Below are 22486 nucleotides of genomic sequence, written 5' to 3'. Positions count from 1 at the left end.
GGAAGGAATTCATTAGAGCAAGGCATTGCAAATGATTTCACATCAATCTAATCCTCTAATTGACAGAAGAAAAAGAAATCATTTAGTTGTAACAATATCACCATAATTCTAAGTCACACAAAGAAAGAATATACCACTGAAACCCCCATTCAGTATATGACTTTCTTTAACAATGGCCCCTGAGTTAATCGCTGGATTATGGTTTTATTGTCATAATGCTCAGAGAAAGAACTTCCCACACACAGAATATTGAATCTGTGATTTTAAGTCGGCAAACTAGCTCATTGCACGCGCATATTTAGAAGGATAAACCAGGAGTGCTCAAAGTAGTGACTGTGCAAAGAACTCCCAGGCTTCAGTCCAGTATCACATGTAAACAGGGCTCCAGGGTGCTGAGGTGGCTTTCAGCTTCCCCGTGGCCATTTGCTGACTGAAGTTTGGGAGCGATTCATTAGCACTTGTGACAGGTCTGCTGTGAGGTGGGATTCCAAAGCCTCTCATTCCACCAGATTGTCACTGAAACATGCTTTGGGTTGGCGGGGTTCTGGTGCTCAGTCAGTCTTTCTGAGCCAAGCATCTGAGTAGTGGCCCTATGTGGTAGCCAGGTTTATTGTACCTGCTCGATTCATTTTCTGAGGACTAAACCATTGAGGAAAGTCAAATAATTTAGAGAATGAACTGGAATTCTCTTTGTTCATGGTCAGAGGGTCCCAGATTGAAAGACAGAGGGGATCCGAGAGGCCAGCCAGTCCAACCTCTCATTTTACAGATGAGGAAACTGAGCCACACAAGGAGGCTAAGTAACTTGCTCAGGAGCATGCAGCTAGTTGATATCAGAGAACAGATTAGAAGTCAAGCCTTCCTTATTCCAAATCCACTGATCTCTCCGCTGTGCCCCCTAAAGCTGGCTAGAGAATGCCAAAGGCCCCAGACTTTGCTGCCAAAGGATATATTAAGTCAAAGCCCCGCCCCCTTTTAACAGCTATGTGTAATATCCATCCTCTAAAAGGGAACTGAGAATCTTTTTTTTTAAAAAAAAAAACTAGTTATAATTTCATCAGTGGAAGGCATTCCAGTGAGAAAAGATGCTCTACCAGAGCAGATCAGCCCCAGATCTATTTTAAGTATTAAAGAGTTGCCACCAGGGTCCCAGGGAAGTGACTTGCCCAGGGTCAATACAGCCAAAATACACCACCTAAATAACTTGAAGCTGAGGCCAGAGCTCTATCCACGTGTGATATAATTTCTTTATTTTTTAAAAATAATTTTAGGTGATGATTTTGGTTCAACTCAATGAGATTTTTGAAATATTTCATTGGATGCATTAACTTTAACCCCAAATGAGGAGCCCTGGGCGAAATGGTGCTAGGTGGAAGCTCCCCCCACAGAGGATATTGGAAGGGCACAGACCTGAGAGGCATAGGACAACCAAGCAAGGATGCCCCACTCCAAGGACGGGATGCAATCTGCACCAGAGAAGAGAGTGTGGACATCATGACTCACAGATGCACTGAAGTGTTGCGCAGAACGAATGGCCATTGAACCAGATTTTCATCTCTTTACATGATTTAGATTCCGAAGCATCCTTGGCTAGATTAATCTAGGGAACAGCAGAGTCCTTGGACTTTCATTAGAGGATGTTGTGTGTGTTTGTGTGTGTGTTTGTTTGTGTGTGTGTTTGTGTGTGTGTGTGTGTGTTCCTCCAATGACAGCCTTCTTTGATACCTCATAATGACCTGGAGGTGACCTGGGTGATCCAAAGCTGCTTCCATCAAAGTCTGACAGGTCCAACCAAGCTACAAAGGCTCTGAGGACAAGCTCACAGTCTTTCATCTGGGAAGCAGCCTAGTTGAGTGGAGGGGATGAGATGGTATCATCGAGTCAGGAAGACCTGAGTTCAAAGCCTGACTCAGACACTTACTATCTGTGTGACCCTGGGTCACTTTAACCTCTGTCTGGCTCAGCTTCCTTATCTGGAAAATCTCCAATTTTTCCCAAATTGATCATTACTTACCAGTATTGCCAGCTCTTCTCCCATTAAAATGTGAGCTCATCAAGGGCAGAGACCGTCTTGTTTCTGTTTGTGTCTCAGCACTTAACATACTTCCTGGCACATGGTTAGCACTCAACAAATACTCACTTTCTCAATTCTATGAGCTAATTTGAGTCTTGGTCTCACTTAACAGATTCCTGCCTTTTTCTTCAGGAAAACCAAGGGAATGAATGTAGATGCTACTACAGACTGTGATAAGGTTTTAATAGCATTTAATAGCTCACAATATTCCTTACTCTTCCGATAGTAAAAATTCCATTTGCTGTTACTTTTTGAATGCATGGCAATTTATTTAAATAAACATATATTCAAGACAATCATGAGAAATAAACTCAAGGGATGTGGGGAGGGAGGCTGCATGCAGTACCAAGGTTGGTAGACCTAGGGAGACCGGGCTTTGTAGCCTGGAATATGGAGTAAAGTAAGAAAAAAACTGAAGACGAGCCGGAATTCTCATCGCCACATGGAAGGATCCTCAAACCTGTAGAAGAGGAAAAGCAATAGCTTATAAAATGTTCAGAGGAAAATCTCCCAACATCCTCAGACAGTAGCAACAGAAAGAAATGGAGCCCTGTGTTGGCAGGTGGTCAAAGGGCAAGGATAGGACTCTCCTGATGGCCAAGAAGGAAGAAAGGAAAAAAGGAAGGGAGGGAAAAAAGAAAAGGAAAGGAAAGGAGGAAGTGGGGGAGAAAAGAAGGAAGGAAAGAAGAGGGAAAACACTTTTTGCAGGTGCCTTCACTATGAGTGGAATAAATCTATGGCTCTCTGGGCCTCAGGGATTATCCTAAAATTTTAAAACAAAGGTCAATGTCAGCAAATTGAGGGCATTTCTGTTTTCTTGCAAGTCCTTTTATGTTGGAAGAACTAAAATTTTAGATTCTGAACAATCCCCTCTCTCTCTCTCTCTCTCTTTCTCTCTCTCTCTCTCTCTCTCTCTCTCTCTCTCTCTCTCTCTCTCTCTCTCTCTCTCTCTCTCTTTCACACACACACACACACACACACACACACACACACACACTTCACTGACAACCTCAAAGTTGTCCAGATGCACCCATTCATTGTTCTTCCATATAATTTCGTCATTGAAGAGATGCTGCAAGTTAGGATGCAATCAACTTTATTTCCTAAAAAATCCAAACTGAGGAGTGCGAAACAAAGCTGTGCATGACTCAGTTTGACTTTTGATTCTCTGAAGGCTCTGGCACCGGCTGAAGCCAATCAAACATACGCATTTAAACCTGATCCTGGCACAAATCCTCTTGTACTTCACAAGCATTTGGGGATCATCCTCTGAATTATCAGTCTCCCATTATCTCAATCTGAATGGTGAGCTCAGTAAATGGGCAGCAGGTCAGGGTTAGGGGCTTTCTTCTAGCATGCCAGTTGCACCCAAACAAAAGTCATATACTGTGCCCTTCACCCTGGCCAAGGCTAACTGATGGGTACTGGGTGAAAGGAGGTGCCTGGCTCAACTCAAACTCATCACAGCTGCTCAGAGCAAACACTTTGGGAGGAAATCACTGATATGCAAGTACAGAAAAAGAGGCATTGTAGCGCCCTCTCTTGGTGAACTTAGTTAGTGATGTTGTGAAGCTCTGTAACAGCTAACTAATGGAGGTCTGGACCAGGATTGTTGGTGAGAAATAGTGGGAAGTTGAAGGTAGGAGAGGGAGGGCATCATCTGTAAGTGAAAATAAATGGTCCACTGGGTTTGGAGTCAGAGGACCTGAGGCTGCTATGTGACCCTTGGGTGCATAATTTCCTTGGTCTAGACACCAGGTTTTTCATTCATGAAATGGAGAGAATGGACTGGAAGTTTCCAAGTCCCTCTAGTTCAGTCTCTGAGAACTGCTCAGAAGGTGGAGTAATCGATTCCTTTGTAGCAGCAACCTCACTATTATGAGTTTTTAACCACTCCAACAACAAGCACAGTGCCTTGTATGTAGTAACTGTTCAATAAATATTTGTTGAGTTGAATTGATTTCACGAGCAATACTGGGCATTAATAATAATTTAATTATAATTAATAATTATAATACTACAGTACCAGGAAGCCCCTTCCCAGAACCTTTCCCTCATCTTCCATATTCCTAGAAAATAAGCTGGGAACATCAGTCATGAGCCTTTTCCCAGGTTGGCTCTATTCTTCAAGCAATAGACAAGGTTCTAAGCAAGGAGTCCAAGGAGCTGGCTTTGAATCCCACCTCTGCCATGTGCTATTTGTATGACTTTGGATGAGTCATTACCCTCTGGACCTCAGTTTCCTCATCTGTAAAATGAGAGGATTGGACTAGATGACCTCTGAAGTCTCTTCCAGCTTCGCCCCTTAGCATTCACAGAGAATTCTAAAACTTCAGTTTGTCTGTAGTTGGAGTTGGATTTGTCAGAGATAATTCCTACAATGCCATTATAAATTGCCCAACATACAGGACTGACCTGGCCAAATCTAGAACCTGGCCATTTCGTCTTAAAGTGGTCGGCTCCTTCTAGGACCACCCTGCCACCCCCTGAATTCAAGTAAAGTGGAATAGAAAAAGGGAAGAATTTTTTTTTACAATTTCCCACCTTGGCAAGAAAAATAAGAATTGTTAGTATTATATTATTATTATTAATTTTTCAAGCCCTGGCCTTCAGTTTCAATTCCCTAGTAGATGGATCCATTTTGACAGTTTTCATATATGTCACTGCTACGTTTTGTGTGTATAGCAGAAAGATCATTGGCATTGGAAAGTGCTGGGTTCGAGTCTGATTCTTCCTTTTCTGACCTGTTTGACCCTGAGCAGGCCAATTAACCTCTGTAAGGCTCCATTTCCTTATCTGTAGAGGGAGGTAATACTACCTCTCACATTATGTAAAAATTAGCTATTATTTCTCAACATTCCCTTTGACTTTGATGCTTTAGATTTCAATGAGAAATTTCAAAAAACCTATATGAAGGGCTAAGGCAGCTTTCTAGGAGCTTACAATCTGGCATATTGTTTTACATAACCCAAATTGTATTCTCCATAGAAACTATAGGACTCTTTAGTTGGATGGGGCCTTACAGCAAGCTCTATTTTACAGATGGAGAAACTGAGGCTCATGGAGTTGAAGTGACTTCCTTGCTTTGCCTTAGGGTCCAGTGCTCATCCAAGTACACCATGCTGTGTCTTTTAGTGATTAAAGACCCAGTTGCTATATTTTCCCACAAATCTTTACATTCTGTCTTTAGCACCACAGGGAGACTCTTTATTGTGCCTTTTAGAGGTCTGAGTCTGAAGTTCATGAGCAGAACAGAACTAAGCCTGGGGGCTAATCTTTTAGTACCTGAGAGTTTCAAAGGGCACCCAAAATGCAGAGAACTTCAAAAGATTATGGGAGAAAAGACTGCAAGTCAACTTGCTGGGCAAAGGTAGCATTTACAGTCTGCTCTTTTCACCAAATCACTGATTCTCAAAGCTAATAGGGACTTCAGAGGTCATTTAGCCTAACCTGTATCTGAACAGATTGAATCCCTGACCACTGGGCTTCAAGCTTTTGCTTGAAGATCCCTAGTGACAGTGAGCTCACTACCTACTGGGACAGTTCATTCCACTTTGAGATGGTTCTGATTGTTAGGAGGTTTTTCCTTATATCAAAGCCTAAATCTATCATCTTGGAACTTCTACCTATTTCTCCTGGTTCTGTCTTCTGAGGTCAAATAGAACAAACCTCACTCATCTTCCATACAACAATCCTTCAGATATAGAAAAATGGTTCCCTATGTATCCCAGAAAACTTCCACTTTAATGTCCTATTGTATTTCCTTTTCCCCACACATAACAATCATAATGTATTTATTCTCTGCACTGGAATCTTGAACTGAATGTGTTCATTTGTTGAATAATAATAATTACGAATAATAAATAAATGATAGCTTTCATTTATAGCATTTACTTTGTGCGAGGCACTGCGCTAAGTACTTTATAATTAGTATTTCATTGGATTCTCACAACGACCCTGGGAGGTGGGTGCTATTATTATCATCCCCATTTTACAGATGAGAAAATTGAGGAAGACAGGCATTTAAGTGATTTGGCCAGTCACACAGCTACAAAGTGTCTGAGGCTGGATTTGAGCTCAGGTCTCTGCTCTTCGCACTGTGGCGCCACCTAGCTGCCTCTATTATTAGGTAAAAATACATAAAGATTTGAGCTATTTTTTAAAAGCTCAGGATAAACATAAAAGTATTAGGTTAATGGCAATTTACAGGACCTAGAGTCAAAAGTGGCCTTAGACATTGTCGTGTTCGCCCACCTCACGTTAAAGATGGAGAAACTGAGAGGCTCAGAGTGTTGAATGACATGCCCCCCTCCCCACCCAGGTTGGATTGAGACCAAGCAGCAGAACCAGGATTCAATCCCAATCCTCTGAGCGAGAATTTCTCCCCACCTCACTCTGTTCTTACAGATCCTTAGAGCACACTTTCTAGGAGACAAGTCACTGCTTACTCATTTAAAAGCTAGAAGTTAACCTTGTTTTCACTAAGAATTCTTTTCCCAAGCTGACATATCATGGGGACAAGTTTTCTTAAACATTTAAATCTTTTCACAGTTTCTTGCTCATGCCATCACTTAATTACTTCATAATTTGCTCACTGCAGAATGCAAAAAGTGTGAACCTAGATTCTTTGAGTCATCCAGACCCATGTGTGGACACAGACAGGGAGATAGACAGACAGACAGATAGACAGCTAGACAGACAGATGGTAGATGTGTATGTGGGCGTGGGGGTCATTGGGTCATGGGGCTAGGAATTATTCTGTTTTGGTTACTAGGGAGCTGTAGGAGACCTTACCTAAAGTCCTTTCCTCCACTGGACCACCAGCTGAACCTGAAATTTTGTCACTAGACTTAATATTTTATATTAAAATGCTGTCCACTTAGACAAGTCTTCTCATCTCAAGTCTGACCTCATTTCCAGTTAAAAGGAAAAATAGCTTAATAATACATTACCATCAAACAAGCGTGTTTAAGTCGCTTCTTTGTGCTGAGTTCTGTGCTAGGGGCTGGAGCTCAGAGATGGAAGGGGAGACATCTCTGCTCCCAGAAAGCTTACACTCCACTGTGTAGACACACTACCGAGCAGGCAGCCAGCTACACCCTGCTCTTTGATCCTCAGCGTGCTCACTCTAGCTTCCTTCTTCTCCACAGGATTCCACCCACTCCCCACTGCTGGCCACCGGGCAGTGCTAGACATGTGGAGAGCTGCCATCTCATTGGGCTGTTTCCTGGGGCTACCCCATAGTGTCAGTGCATTTCACAAGAAAGTCCAGGATAAAGGACCAGGCAGACAAACCTAGCCTGGAAGAATGTTTGAAAGTTGCTACCTTATGTCCTAGAAGCTTCTTTTAAGTAAGTATAAGGATACAAAATTGGAACCTTTTCCCCTCAAGCTCCACAGACTTCCCTAAGACCAGGAAAACCTCCCTACTGACTGAGGTTGGTTGCCTGAGACTTTATTGTCCTTGGGAATGACATCGTGGGATACTCTGGACCTGCTATGTTACTCTCATCCTTACTGCCATCCCCTACACAGGTATGCACACCTATTTTAAAAGCACAATTGAATTTTGATTGGTTTTACCTTTGCACTGTTCCTCAGGTATCTTTTCAAATGAAATGACCACAAATTCTTTACAGATTATGCCAGAAGGAAAAGTGGAGGTTTTTTTTTGGGGGGCGGGGGCGGAGATTGGATGAGGAAAAGCAGCATCAGATGTCTATGAGAAACACCATGACTATTTCACTGAGTTTAAGTCATACATGAAGAGGGCTGATATTTTTTTTTAATTAAACCTTTCTCATACCTGGATCTAGGAAGGTTTTCTGTGCTTTCTCTCAACAAGAGATCTGAGATCAGGGTCTCTGGGCTGGATCGCTTTCCATATCTAAAAGAAGAAACAATGTAAGTTTAAAATGTCCCACCCAATACAAGGACATATTTTTGTGGTTTCATTAGCTTGGGGAACTGCTGGCCTCAGCAACTGCTTAGACCACTCTGCTCTCTGTCTTTGTTGTTGCTGTTATGTCCAACTCTCGGTGACCCCATTTGGGGTTTTCTTGGCAAAGATCCTAGAGTGGTTTACCATTTCCTTCTCCAGTTTATTTTACAGGTGAGGAAACTGAGGTAAACAGGGTTAAGTGGCTTGCCCAGGGTCACACAGCTAGTAAAAGTCTGAAGCCAATTTGAACTCAGGTCTTCCTGACTCCGAGTCTGGTTCTCAATGCACTACAGCACCACCTAGTTCCCCCCCCACCCCCCGATTTAGTATATAAATCCTAAGGAGTCACCTGAGATAGTGAAAGATTAAATAATCTGTCCGGGGTCACACAGACATAGATAGAAGGAGCACTTGAACGCAAATCTTCCTGACCCTAAGGCAAGCACTTCTCCACTAGGCTGCCAGTCAAATGAAATGTATTTATTCATTTTTCAGTATGTGGCTCCTGTCGATAATAGTATAATGCTATATGATATATAATAATAATATAGCAAAATACTGTATTCGTTTAACTCTAATCAGAAGATAACTTTTTTCCAAGAAGTTCTGTTATTGTAATATGTGTTCAATAAGCTTCAGTAGCAAACTAAAGTAATTTCCCAGAAAAGATTGCAGCCATTAACCAAATGCCTTTTGATTTGTCTGTGCTGGTTTATCTTCCACATTTTTCCTTCCCGCGGAATATGAAATTATTAGCTTTCTGGGAAACCGCTCAGTGTGAACAATATTATTGCTTTATTAGGAGCCAGAGCATCTGGGTCTAACTCCCTTCTCTGTCACTTCCCATCTGTGTGTCCTTGTCTTAAGTGTGTACCTCACTTTACTTTTCTGGGTCTCAGTTTCCCATCAATAAATGAGGAGATGCACTAGACTAGCCCATCTCTGAAGTCCCTTCTATATCTTTGTACATATTCTGCACATACTTCTACATGGACATGCTGCCTGGACCATTAGAATATAAGCTCCTTGAGGGCAGAGCCTGTTTTATGTTTTTCTTTCTATTCTCCAGTGTCTGACAAAAAGGCTGTTTAATAAGTGTACATTGCTTGATTGAGTCTAATTTAGATTTATAATCTTATATTAGTTAAATTCTAATAATTTCAAGAAATCCTAGACACATGATTTCATCATGTTACTCTCCATTTCTAATACTAAATAAACTGGGATTGATTCAAAAGCCTTGCCGAATCCCATTTTTTATTGGAATAGAAAGAGAACCTTGCAAGGAAAAATGAGTGAACTAGGATTAGCTTTGAATCATTTTCCAATTATTTCAATTATTAAAAAAGACGGTAAGTCACCTTGTCAAAAATACTCTATAAAAGGAGCACCTCCTCTTCCAAGGCAATATGGTACAAGTGGTTGCTGAAGTTCTGGGTTCAAACCCTTCCTCCGACACTCTAGGACACTCACTAGCTGTGTGACTTTGGATAAGTCACTTAGCCTCTAAGTCTCAGGCAACTTCCTAGGATTTTATACTCAGTCGAGTCTGAAGCAAAATGGCCATAATGCCTCAACTACCCAATATCAGAGCCTCTGGTCTACACAATGTGTGCTAAGGCAAGCTCAGCTTTCTGTTTGCTGTTGCTTTTTGTTCCAAGCTCTAGAATTATCTCCCATTCCTTGTGAAATTGACTAGACAAGACTTTTTTATGTAAAGATGAGCCCAAAGAAATCAACTAATTGTGGTCACTCTTTTGACTAAAATGTTCCCTCCCCAATATGGGAAGAAGTGTTTAGACCTTTTACATGTCATATGATGCTGGAATAAAATATTGAAATTAGCATAGAACCCAGCACATAGTAGGCAATTAATAAATACTGATTGATTGATTGGCAGCCTGAAAGTGCAACCTCAAATATCTAATGGCTAAAGTGTGAACCCACGTCCTAGAGGACTCATTGGCCCCCCAGAGTCGAACAGACTCTTTAAGAAGAGAGGGGGGGACCTGGATTTTATCTCCAACTTACTGCTTTCCAGGGTCAGGTATCTTCTGAGCAATCAAAGAATCAAGTAGAAAGAACAGAAAAAAACTATGATGTGCCATGGAAAAGTGGCCTGAATTTGGAATGAAGACACGGGTTCAGATATAGCTTCTCCCACTTACTACTTCATCATTCTGGACCCAGTTTCTCCATTAAGTAAAACCCTTGCCAGAATTTAGAATCAGAACTAGACTTGCAATTTCACGAAGATAGGGAACTCTACCAGTGCAGGGCACCAGCATCTCTGCAATATAGAGTCTTAGAGATTTGCATAATGATAATTATAACCATTGGCATTCATACAGTGCTGTAAGATTTGCAAAATACTTTACAGATAGCATTTCACTGGATCCTCACAAACCTCAGAGGTAGGCACTATTATCACCCCCAGTTAATGGATGAGAAAACTGACAAACAGAGGTTAAGTGACTTGCCAGGGTCACACAGACAGCAGCTTCAGAGTCAGGTCTTGAATATAGATATATCATTGAAGGGATAATAGTTTTCTATCCACTATATCAGGCTGCCTCCTGCTAGACAATTCAATGCATGAGTTTTTTTTCTATACAGTTCTTTCATTTGGAGCCTGGGACAAAAGTAGAAATCTGCTTTGCCTTTTCACCGCCCAGCGTTTTGCCTATTTCATTTTCCGTATTTTTTCCACATGCCTTTGGCACCCTTCCTTTCTCCATCCTGGCCTCCCTCTCTCCTTGGCTAAGTTTCTTGGGCACAAAAAGCCCAATCATCAGAGAAAGGGACCTGTGTCCTCCACAGGAAGAGTGATCCTAAAGCCCAGTGGGCTGAAAAGGGGAATGAAGAAAAGCTGGAGGGGCTTCCCCTTCCTAGAGTCTGGGAGCATTGGGCTCCCTGCCCTAACTGTGGGTGCCTGTGTGGCCCTGACTGTACACTTTGGCTCCTACCTCTGTCGGGTGATGAGGTTAATGTAGTGGCGAAGAGCTGAGTAGTATCTGGCCAAGTCCTCTGGAGGGGAGTCCTGTCCTGGACTGTCCGGTTTGGTTGGGTAAGACTCAGCCAGGGTCTCCAGGCCGATGAGAAGAGACAGGGCACAGGTCAGCACATACAGCCACAGCCGCCTGCTTCTCTCCATCTGGACAGCACAGGGGAAGGATGCTGGATGGACAGGGCTCCTGGTATGGTTAAATAGAACAGAGATTCCCCTCCTTCCCTTGTACCTGTCCTTTCTTGTCTCCCTCAAGCCCCAGCCCATATGCCGCCTAATTTTCTTAGTGCCCCCCCCCCCACCCAGCAGCCTGAAGCCCACAGTTCAGCAGGACCCTTCAGGAGTACAATGACCATCTGCTTTAGTCCACTCTTCCTGCCCCAGCATAATGGGAACTTTGACAAAACTTTGAAGGGCTGGGAAGTCTTGAGTCAAGAGGGAAAAGGGATTCCAGGAGCCTGAGGCTTCCCATTTCTTTACTAAAGAAGGTTGAGTACTTGGAGCTAGGAAGAGGCTAGGAGATCATGGAGGTCAACCCTTTTCATTTTACAGGCCAGGAAACAAAGGCCTTAAAAGGTTGCCCAATTCCGTGTGTATTGGGGGTGGGAGGAAGTTGTGGTCTGGCCCAGTGTAGGTGGGGAGGGAGATAAATGGCTTAGCGGGATAGAGGGCTGGACCTGAGTTCAAATGTGGCCTCAAACAGTAGCTGTGTGACCCTGGGCAAGTCACTTAACCTGTTTGCCTTAATCCATTGGAGCAGAAAATGGCAAACCCCTTCAGTATCTTTCCAAAACAAACAAACCAACCTGCGGACAGTATGGTCCGCAGGGGTATGGAAGAGTCAGACACTGACTAAAGGACTGAACGAGGTGGCCAGGTCTCCATGAGGGATTCCCTCTACCAAAAACACACCTTTCCAACCAAATCAGCCTTGGTGAGTTACCTGGGAATAGGAGGAAGCTATATGACTTGCCCAGAGTGACCCGGCCAGGATGTGTCTGAGGTCGCCTTTGGTTAGGAAGCAGCAGAGCCAATATTCGAATCTGGATCCTCTGAGTCCAGATCGAACACTCTTTCCACTACACTAGAAACATTTTCTGCTGTGTGTCAGGCTATCTCGGGCTGGCTCTTCTTCCTAATCAGCGCACCTCCCTGACCTGCTCCAAGCTTCTGCCGAGGTGCACCTGCTTCATGACCCACTCCGCTAAGAGGAGCGAAGGAGCAAGCCCCGAATCTGAGAGGGACAGCTGGCGGTGCTGGGAGCAAGCGGGCTCGGGACGCAAGGACAGAGCCCAGGGCCCTTCACATGCGCAGTTGGGACTGTCCGTGTCTAGGAAAAGCCAGGCTACAAGGACTGTGGTAAAGCTAGGGGCGCCTCACTGGTCTCCTTCCCACCCTCTAAACTGTAACTCCCCAACTGGAAAGGGGAAAAGGTCATCAGGAGAAACCACCAATGCAGAAACACCTTCCTCTTGACACCTTTCAGTCCAGACACCTACTAAGCATGTCTGGCACACAGTGGGCGCCTAATCAGTGTCTGTCGATTTGTTTTTCCGGGACTCCAGACAGACTGCCCTTTGCAGAGTGGCTCAGATTTCTCCCTCCCCACCACGAGATGGAAACTAAGCAGGACCCTGAAATGGAAATTTGGGTGCTGAGGGGAACCCCCTCCCCCCCACCCACACGCCACCCTTGAAATCTCACTTCGACCTTTCTGTACTCATATAATTGGCCCTACGGGAGGAGATTCCCAGACTGGACAGAGGTGTCCGGGAGAACTCGTGCTAGGTGAGGAAGGTCGGGGGACGGGGAGAGGGGGACGCAAAGCAAAGAAGCTACTCGGAAGCCAAGACTTGGAAGTCTAGAGAGCTCCGAGGAATCGTCTCTCCAAAGTTCACCCGCTCTTCCCTCTCTGCTCTCTTTTTCCTCAGAGCTCTTCCAGAGAGAGCCCGCTGCAGGTTAGCTGGGGTGGGAGGGTAGACTTACTGTGGACGGTGTGGACGGTGGTCCTGTCTAAGTGTGGAGATGATGCTTCTGTGCTCCTCTTCTCTTGGGGGTTAGAGCCAGTCGGAGAATCAGTTCTCAGCTCTGGGTCGGAGCTGTGCCACGCCAGGGCTTTTATGGCTCTCCGCCGCCCCCACCCCACCCCAAAACACCTCCCCAGTGGCTGCAGGAGGGGCCTTGGGCAATCACGTTCGGATGACTACCACTCCAACCATTTACCGCCTCCGCCCCTTTCCTGGGCTGCCAGAATGTTACTAGGACCTCCTCCTCTCCCCCCCCCTCCCCCCTGCCGGGTGTAGCTGGGAGATGAGGACTCCAAGGTGTTGCGCGCAGCTACCTGTCAGGGGTCTGGAGTGGCATCCCCCTGGGACAGGTGAGAACGACCCTCCGCCCTCTAGCCGTCTTCTCTCCCCCCAACCCCTCACATGCCTCTTTTGCACCTTCTTTGGCTAGGCTAAAACTTCCTCGACGCGCGGGATCAACAAGATCCCAGCTCTAGCCGGGTCACCCTTCCCCTCCCGGACACCTGCTTGTCGGGAGGTGGGGAGAGACTCCGAGGGGTGCTTCTCCCGAAACCGCAGCCACAAGACCGGTGGAGCGACCTAGCCATGCCTGGCTCCCACTGGACCAACTTTGTCCTCAGCTTCCTCTGCTCTCCACGTTCCCCCGAAGGGTCCGACAGAGTCAGCTGTCCTGAGTTCCACTCACCCCCTTCACAGCTGAGACAAGCTTTTCCTTCACCCCAAGGCCTCCTCAAGCCTCCTCCAGTTCTCCCGGCCAAGCGCTCCCCTGGCGCGTCCCATCCCGCTCCAGCTCGGCCTTTCCTCCAAATGCGCTCCTGGAAGGAGCTGGAGCAGGAACCAGCAGACACTGGCTGCAAGCCTTCCCCGCTCCTACCTAGAGTCTGACCCCGCCGCCTTAGCCCCTGCTTTACGGTACCGCGACAGATGCCTCTGAGACCGTGATGGTGACCAAGCAGCCACCCCTAGGAACTTGGAGAGCTTGTAACTGAGGTGCACTTTGTACTCTCTGAGAGAGAGCAAATGAACGCTTTCCGTCTCCCGAGCCCCAGGGACCTAGCCGGGCGCTTGCCTCTTTAGGAGTCTAAGGGAAAAAAAAACTCTGGGGAATTCCAACAGCCACTGGGGGAAAGGAGCAGCAGCCCCTGGGTAACTCTGCTCGCCAGCTACAAAGCCAAGCACAGTCACTTGAGGTTAACCGGTTGGGAGAATCTTTTTAACAGTGTGTTCAAATGGGAGTATCTTTTTCACAACAGCAAAAACCCAAGCAGAGCTAGGCTGCGCCCCCTCGTCGCCACTGCACACCTGTGGGAACTCCGACAATCCTGGAAGAGCCAGGATTTGGAAAAGCACGCTGAGCTCCTGAGCACACAACTACAACACCCAGAATGCTGCTGGTGCAAGGGCAATGTCGCCTCCTGAAAAGGCCAAGTTTGTATGAATGCTTCCAATGTTCAGATACCAAAGGGTTCCAGCTGGTTTTACCGGAGCGTGCCAGCATTACTTACCTCAAAGATGGAGAGTGGTCCCAAAGTGGATGTAAGCTCCATGAGGACAGGTTGGTTGGTTGTTTTTTTTAAAAATTTTCTATAGCCCCCCAGCATCCAGCACAATGCCTCGCCCATATTGGGCATTTAATAAATGAGTTTTATTGAACGGGTTTGTGTCTTTTTTGACCTTAATAATAGTAATCCCTGCCATTTACCGACCCCTTTGAGGCTCACAAAGCCTTTCACACAAATCATCTCATATCGTTTTCACAACCAATCTGTGAAATTTTTTCCTCCTAATTTTACAGATGAGGTAATGAGGCTCAGAGAAGTTAAGTAACTTCCTCAGGGTCACACAGCTACTAAATCTCTGAGGTCAGATCATAATCCTGGTTTTCTAGACTCCAGCTCCCATCTTCTATCACACATACACATATACACACATACACACATACACACACACACTATACCAGATTACACTTTTTGAAGATCAGTGGTGGCAAAAATGGATAGAACACTAGACTTGGAATCAGGAAGACTAATTTTTGTGAGTTTAAGTCTGGCTTCAGACACTTACTAGCTGTGTGACCCTATGCAAATCACTTAACCTAAGCTTCCTCATAGGTAAAATAAACTGGAGAAGGAGGTGGCAAACCACTCCAGTATCTCTGCCAAGAAAACTCTTGACTCACAAAGAGTCAGATACACTTGAACAACAAGTTTCGATCCATGCCTGTGACACATTTCATCTAAAGGATACTGCCTTTCATTTCATGTTGTGTCTGTACTGGAAATACACAAAAAGTAAGGCTCTCTTAGCTTCTCTGAAAAGGAGTTACTCTAAACAGTTACTAATAAGAGAATTAAATGCACTTTAGCGAATGCTATGACCTCTATTTTCTTTTATTAAAATGGGAAAGGAGATAGATCAATTTCTTTAAGATGTTTAAAATTTGCCAAGAATACTTTAAAATGGGAGGTTGGTAGACCCATAGGATTTGGAAGGAATAAGATTTAAGACTGGAAGAGATTCTGGAGATCATTGAGGCCACCCTATTGAACTATTTGACACATAAGGAAACAGGCCCAGAGGGATCACAGGATCAGAGCTGAAAGGACCTTAGAAGTCATGGAATCCATTTGACAGACAAGGAGGCTAAGATTCAACTTGGCCTAGGTCTCGTAGGTAGTACAGGAATGGGAATGGAAACCAGATGCTCTGGTTCAAAATCCTGTCAAGCCTATTTGCAAGGAACTGGTTGCCTTCATGTGGCTATTTAGAAACTTGATTTAATTTAATTATTTTAGTTTTAACTAATATTACCTGTACCTAAGGACTCAGGATTCAGGATTTCATCCTGTTCTCAGGTTTTGGCACTTTCAGGAGGAAAAAAAGCAGTAGGTTGGTGATATGTGGTTTATGGTCCTCTGTGTCCCCCATTTAGAGGACCTGATATGCATGATATATTACTGGAGCTCCAAGATACTGGACTTTGCAAACAAACAGATAAATGGATGAGTGAATAAATAAATAGATAAATGAATGGATGAATAAGGCTTAGTTCAGCCTAGTTATAATCTCCTTCCTCATCATTTTAATACTTAAATATTCATGTATAAGCTTAGGGGCAGCTTACTTCTTCCTCGTCTATCATAAAAAGCATTACTAATAGCCATAAACTGAGTCTGGGAACACCCTACAACATGGGAAATTTCCCAGTGGAATGGAAAAGCTAAGACCAAGAGAAAAAACCAGAATCCGGGAGGAAAAAACCAGTGAATTAAATTTGGAAGGGAGTAGCACATAAACCACAAAAAAAGATAAAGACAATGTTTGCAGAAGCCAGCACGTAGTTTATAGCAACAGAAATTATTTTTTAAAAATTTTAAGATTAGAGATAGATACCTAATAATGTTAATTGAAGAAAGAAGATGGTCCATTACACACAGGTTACGTTTCCCTTCTCTACCTTCATCTATTTCTTCAGTTGTGCCTGGAGCTATAATCATAGTGAGGGATTGAGAACTTTGGTTCAGGGTCTTGAAATTTACATACTGCTGATAGCATTTTCACAGCTGATCTTAACACCTCGTTTGCAAGAATGGTTCACTAATACAGGAAACTACCAGATAGCACTCTTCCTCCCTAGCCATAGTAACCCCCTAAGGGAACTCTCTCAGGACTTTCCCCACTCCACAGCAGTAGTCTCTCCAGCAAGGTGTTCACGATGTCTCCAAGGTACGTCTTTCTCCTTCCTAACCTCCCCACGTCCAAGTTGAGAAGACCTCCAGTCTTTCCTAAGCATGTCTTTATGGGATCAAAGGAAGTACTTCTTTTATCTTCAATCAATTTACTTGTTGTGTATGTTACAGTGAGGATTTTTGGGGGCAGGGTGCGGGGGGAGATGGTTTGGATGATATAATAATCACTGAGATTCCTGGCAACTCTCCAATGATGCGACTGTGTTTACTTTTGAAATAGAAGTTTACTGTTTCATGGAATTCTTAAGATTCTTCCTGCTGAGAGAGAAAGATACAGATTTTTACCAATTTACTTTTGGAATCTTAGTGTACAGATAACCTTACTAGTCTAAAATCCCATTAATTTTAATCAAAGTGTCTTTGCTTTTTTTGCCTTATCAGTGGTTGCTGAAAGATGAAGGCATTGCCTAAGTGTTATATTTGGAACTAGAATTTTCTTTCGAAATTGCTTTGAGCTGCTTTCCCCCCAAATATCTAGTTTTTTAATCTAGTTGGGACCTGGAGTATATGTATGTGTGGGTACAGGGAACACTATGTACTAGAAATGAAAACAAAACAGGATGTTAATTTAAATTTAAGTTAAGCCCAGTACATGGACATCAATTGCTCTTATCAAATCTGCAAGGGGTTCTGCTTGGAAAGAAGACAGCCATCAGCCATTTGAATTCACAGGGAAGAAAATGTTCCATGGGTTTCTGTGCTGAGACTAGAGGTAAATGCCTTCGACAACCTCTAATCTTGGGAGGAGGTTCACCTGCAGAACAGAGATTCTAGCCCTACCCTGACTCCCTGTTACAGAGGCAGTGAAGTGCAGTGAGCAGAGTCTGAGAGTGCACTGGATGCTCCAGTCTTAGGGTCAGACAGACGTTCTCTCCAGGCCCATGCTTTCTGTCACTTATACAGAGACACGAGACAAGCCATGAATTTCTTGGGAAACCAATCAATCCACAAGGGTTTCTTCAATGCCTGTCTCATGCTCAAGTCCACAACAAAGGCCAAGAAAAGAATATCAGAGCTAAAAGGTAATTTAGTCCAGCTCAGAGAAAGAAGGTAAAGCTTAACAAGGAGGGCGGGGGTGGGGGGCCAGCTAGGTGGCACAGTGAGTAGATCACTGGCCCTGGAGTCAGGAGGACCTGAGCTCAAATCTGACCTCAGACACTTGACACATGTACTAGCTGTGTGACCTTGGGCAAGCCACTTAACCCCAATTGCCCTGCCAAAAAAAAGCTTAACAAGGGGGAAGTGACATGCCAGAGGGGCAATTTGACCGCACCCCAGTAAGGAGGAGCCTCCACCTTCCCTGACCGTCTCTATGTTCCTGGACAGCTCCAGCGGTTAGGAAGTTTTTTCCTATGTTTGCCTCTCTGCCACCTGTAGTGAGGTTTCCAAGCTCCCCCTGTAGTACTTTATAGAGCAGGTAAGAAATGCAGGGGATTGAGCAGTGGAGTTGGAGTACAGAAGCCCTGAGTTCAAATTTTGTCTCAGATATTTACTAGCCGGGTGTCTCCGGGCAAGTCACTAATGCCCCAGTTTCCACATCTGTAAAATAGAAGTAGGAAGGGTACGTGGTTATTGTGAAGAACAAGTGAGATACTAAATGTAACAGGGCTTTGCAAACCTTAAAGTGCTTGACTCGTTACTGTTGCTGTTGTTAGCCCACCTGGATTTCAATGCTCCAAAGATCCCTGCCTGGGTAGTTGTGGGTATTCCCCTTGCTAATGCATATCTCGATCCCTCTACACTTCGGGGGACCATCTTTGAGAGTTCTTCTGTCCACAAATTCAATCCACCAAAGCCAACTTGGGGAAGTGCCTTGCCCAGCTTAGCCAGGCTGCTTCTCCAGTGGCTAACTTGCAGGTGGCCACTTCCATTGCTGGGTTCGGACTCCAGGCTTTTCCATGTTGGCGGCTCATGCTCAGCCAAAATGCCTTTAAGAGCCCAGGGGCAACTCTATGCTATGGTGAGGCATCAGAAATGGATGTTAGAGAAGGAAAAACACTCTGGGGCATAAAAAAGGAGTATAAAAGGGTCTTCGACCTCAAGAAATTATCAAACAAATACAATCTTAGGCCATTTTAAGAGGATTATAGTGCCCAGGATAGGGGAGGTGATAGTCTCTCTGGACTCCGCCTCAGTCAGACTCAATCTGAAGCGTGTCCAGTAGAAGATGATCAGGATGGAGAGAGGACTGGAGAGCATTCAATACAAGGCCTGAGCAAAGGAATCAATCTATGATGAGCATTTATTAATCACCTTCTATGTACCAGGTATTAAGGATGCAAGGGGGAAAAATTAAATGGTCCCTATCCTCAAAGAACTTAAATTCTAATAGGGAACAATGTGTAAGCAGGTCATATGATACAAACACAAAATAAACACAAGGCAGATGCATTGCTTGGAAAAGAGGGTTCAGAGGGGACACAGAGGGCTATAACAGCATTAACCTGCTGGATGCCAGAGAGCTGAGCAAGGACCACTCACTGCAAGTGGCAGAGAGGCCAATGTAGCAAAATCTTCCTAACCACTGGAGCTGTCCAGGAACACACAGGCTTCCAGGGAAGATAGAGGCTCCTCCTCATTGAGGTGTGACAAGCACAGGCCGGATGGCTCCTTGTCAGGGTCTGGAAGGTTGTAGAAGGAGTGCTGTCATCATTGATTTGGGACAACAGGATGTATACATATGAAGGAATTATCAAGCATGCCATGTGATTCAACTTGTACATGATGGAGAATTCCTTCTATGGCACACCCAAAAACACTACTTAAGGTTAGAATTTAGGCTTAGGGTTAGAGTATGAATTTAGGGTTAAGATTAGAATTTAGGATTGTTCTAGGACTTACTTTGATAGACTTAGCTGTTCTCTGCAATACAAGGATCTAGGATGACTGCAAAAGACTCATGATGGAACATGCTATCCACCTCCAGAGAAAAAATTATGGAGTCTGAATGCAGAGCAAAGCAGACTATTTGCTCTCTTTTTTAAATTGTTGTTTCTTCTTTCTCATGGTTTCTCCAATTGGTTCTAATTCTTCTTTACAACATGACTTATGTGAAAATATGTTTAGTATGAATGTATATGCATAGCTTATATTAGATTGCACACCATCTTGGGGAGGAGGGAGAGGGAAAAAATTTAGAACTCAGAATCTGACAGAAGAGAATGTTGAAAACTAAAAATAAATAAATATATTTTTTAAAAAATTAGAGTTTAGCTCAGGGCTAGGGTTAGGGTTAGTGGAAAGCTTGCTGAATCCGGTGTCAAAGGATGTTGGCTGGAATCCTGGCTTTGCTCCTGTTTGTGTGAATTTGGTCAAGTCACCTTCCCTCCTTGGGATTCAGTGTCTTCATCTGTAAAATGAGAAAATTAAACTAGATGACATTTGCTGTTCATTCTATCTCCAACTCTATGCTATATGGTTAGGCACTATGAAATACTTTTATTTTTCTCTTCTTCTCTTTTCCTTTCTTTCTTCATGCTTTCCTTCTTCCTCTCCTTCCTTCCTTCTTTTTCTTTCTTTCTTTATTTTTTCTTTCTTTCTTTCTTCCTTTCTTTCTTTCCTTCCTGCCTTCCTTCTTTCATTCCTTCTTTCCTTCCTTTCATCTTTATTTCCTTCCTTTCTTCTTCAAGACTTCCGGAGGAAGCCCATTTAGCTCTGGGCTAATTCTCAAAATTTGAGTATCAGAAATTTTTCCTGCCATTTCCTGTCATTTTCCTGGGCTTTCTTGCACTTTCCCCCCATTGTTTCCAGTTCCATCCTCTAGAGCCATGCAGACTAAGTCTGATCCCTCTTACATGTGACAGTTTTTCAAATCTTTGAACATAGATAGGTATCATGTCCCATCCCAGCTTCCTTGCTCAAACTCTTTTCTTCCTCAAGCTCAACATTCCCAATTCCTTCAAATGATTTTCTTGTGACATGGATTGAAGGCCCTGAATCATCCTGATTGCCAGGCTCTCTGGCTAGCCAGTGTCCTTCCTATAATATGCTGCTCAAAATTTAACTTAGTGCTTTCAGTGTGGTCTGACCAGTGCAGAGTATAGAGAGATAATCACCTCCCTTCTTTGCCCCGGTTCTAGATTCTATGCTTCTCTTACCACAGCCCAAGATCACATTTGCTTTCTCAGTTATCTGTATCATACTGCTGACTCACAATGAATTTGCAGACACCCCCAAATTCCCAGATCTTACCCTTGAGCTGTGATAGGAGTGTGGGCTTCTTGCTCTTACTGTTTAGAAAGGAACTTATTTCTCTGCAGCAAAGTGGCAGTTTCCACTGTAGAATTATAGGATTGTCCCAGGAGCTACATATCTTCCCTGGGCATCCGCCCCAAAATGTAAGTACAGGGATTGCAAAGAATCAAGGGCAGGGAAAGAAACCACAATAAGGGAAAAATGTAGAGGGAATCATGATCATTTGATGGTTTCAGAATAAGTGGACAGAAATTTTACAAGATTTGGGTGCACAACATTAAATGGAAGGGAAAAAAATAAAATGAGAAAAAGGCTCATCCTTCCAGCATGAGTAGGTCTTCCCTGCCAGGAGTGATTGCTGCTTGCTGGCTGAGAAGGTATGCATTCTGGCAGTGCTAATGTAATAGCTCTATGCCGGAGTAATTTCAGAATTCCATGCTGCAGTTCTGACTGCCCCATTAAAGCCTTCTTGGGGATGAAATAGTGGGTTTGCCCTTATCAAAAATCCATTTCCATAGGGGAGTGAATTTGACAAGCTAATGAAAAACATGATTACAACAAGAGATGCTATAAGCCAATCCTGGCTCTGTTCCATACAGGCAAGAAACCTTGGGTATCTTGGGCTATACAGTCAGAGGACCAATTTTGTAAATGACTAGGGTTTCTTTTTTGTTTAGGAATGGTTCAAAGGGTACAATTTGTCTTCTAGCAATATAATAGTCTGGAGAAAGATAACCTTTATACTACATCTATTTATATATTTATATAATATGTATTATTTTTGTTGTTCAGTCATTTCAGTTGTATCTGACTCTTCATGACCCCATTTGGGGTTTTCTTTACAGAAATTCTGGAGTGGTTTGCCATTTGCTTCTCCAGTTCACTTTGCAGATGAGGAAACTGAGGCAAACAGGGTTAAGTGACTTACCCAAGGTCATATAGCTGGTAAATATCTGAGGCGGAATATGAACTCATTTCCCCCTGACTCCAGGCTGACACTCTATCCTCTGTAGCGCCACCTAGCTGCCCCACAAAGTCGGGAAAGACATTTTGTCTCCCTTCTCAAATCTCCCCAGAGCTCTTTGGCTGGCACCATCATACTTCCCTACTTATATGCCATGGAACTCTCAGCAAAATGTCTTCTCCATTAGGGCAAATATTGAGCTAGCTTTAAAAAAAAACAAATCTTTCCATCCCCCAAATCCAATACAGTGATGTATACTCAATAGACACACATTGGTTGAATTATTGAATGGTGCCCAATATCTATCAGTACACATGCTATTTGTCCATTCATGCTCCACCTGATGCCACTCCTCTTCCTGATTTTACCCTTCTTCAGGAGGCATTGCAAGGAGTTTCTGACTCCCCTTGTTGGTTATTAACCAGTTATTAACACAAAAATGCTCCTTTAAACAGTCCTAGCCATAATCCATGCACACAAGACAGCTGAGAGCAATGTAGCTGCTGTAAAGGGCCATATGGAGAAGGTGG

At 43.9% G+C, this 22486-nt stretch overlaps 1 protein-coding gene across 1 annotated transcript; it reads right to left on the bottom strand.

Annotated features, from left to right (window-relative positions):
* Positions 1-2498: 2498 nt before the first annotated feature.
* NPY (neuropeptide Y) lies at positions 2499-11169 on the bottom strand. The gene is made up of 3 exons (XM_036758677.1): positions 10982-11169; positions 7881-7961; positions 2499-2534 (listed from the first exon to the last, which is right to left on the bottom strand). Exons 1-3 carry the CDS (start codon positions 11167-11169, stop codon positions 2507-2509), a joined length of 297 nt encoding a protein of 98 aa, XP_036614572.1. The 3' UTR covers positions 2499-2506.
* Positions 11170-22486: the final 11317 nt, after the last annotated feature.

Source organism: Trichosurus vulpecula, chromosome 5 (genome assembly GCF_011100635.1).
Source record: "Trichosurus vulpecula isolate mTriVul1 chromosome 5, mTriVul1.pri, whole genome shotgun sequence".
Classification (NCBI taxonomy): domain Eukaryota; kingdom Metazoa; phylum Chordata; class Mammalia; order Diprotodontia; family Phalangeridae; genus Trichosurus; species Trichosurus vulpecula.
This window is presented reverse-complemented; position numbering and strand designations above follow the sequence as displayed.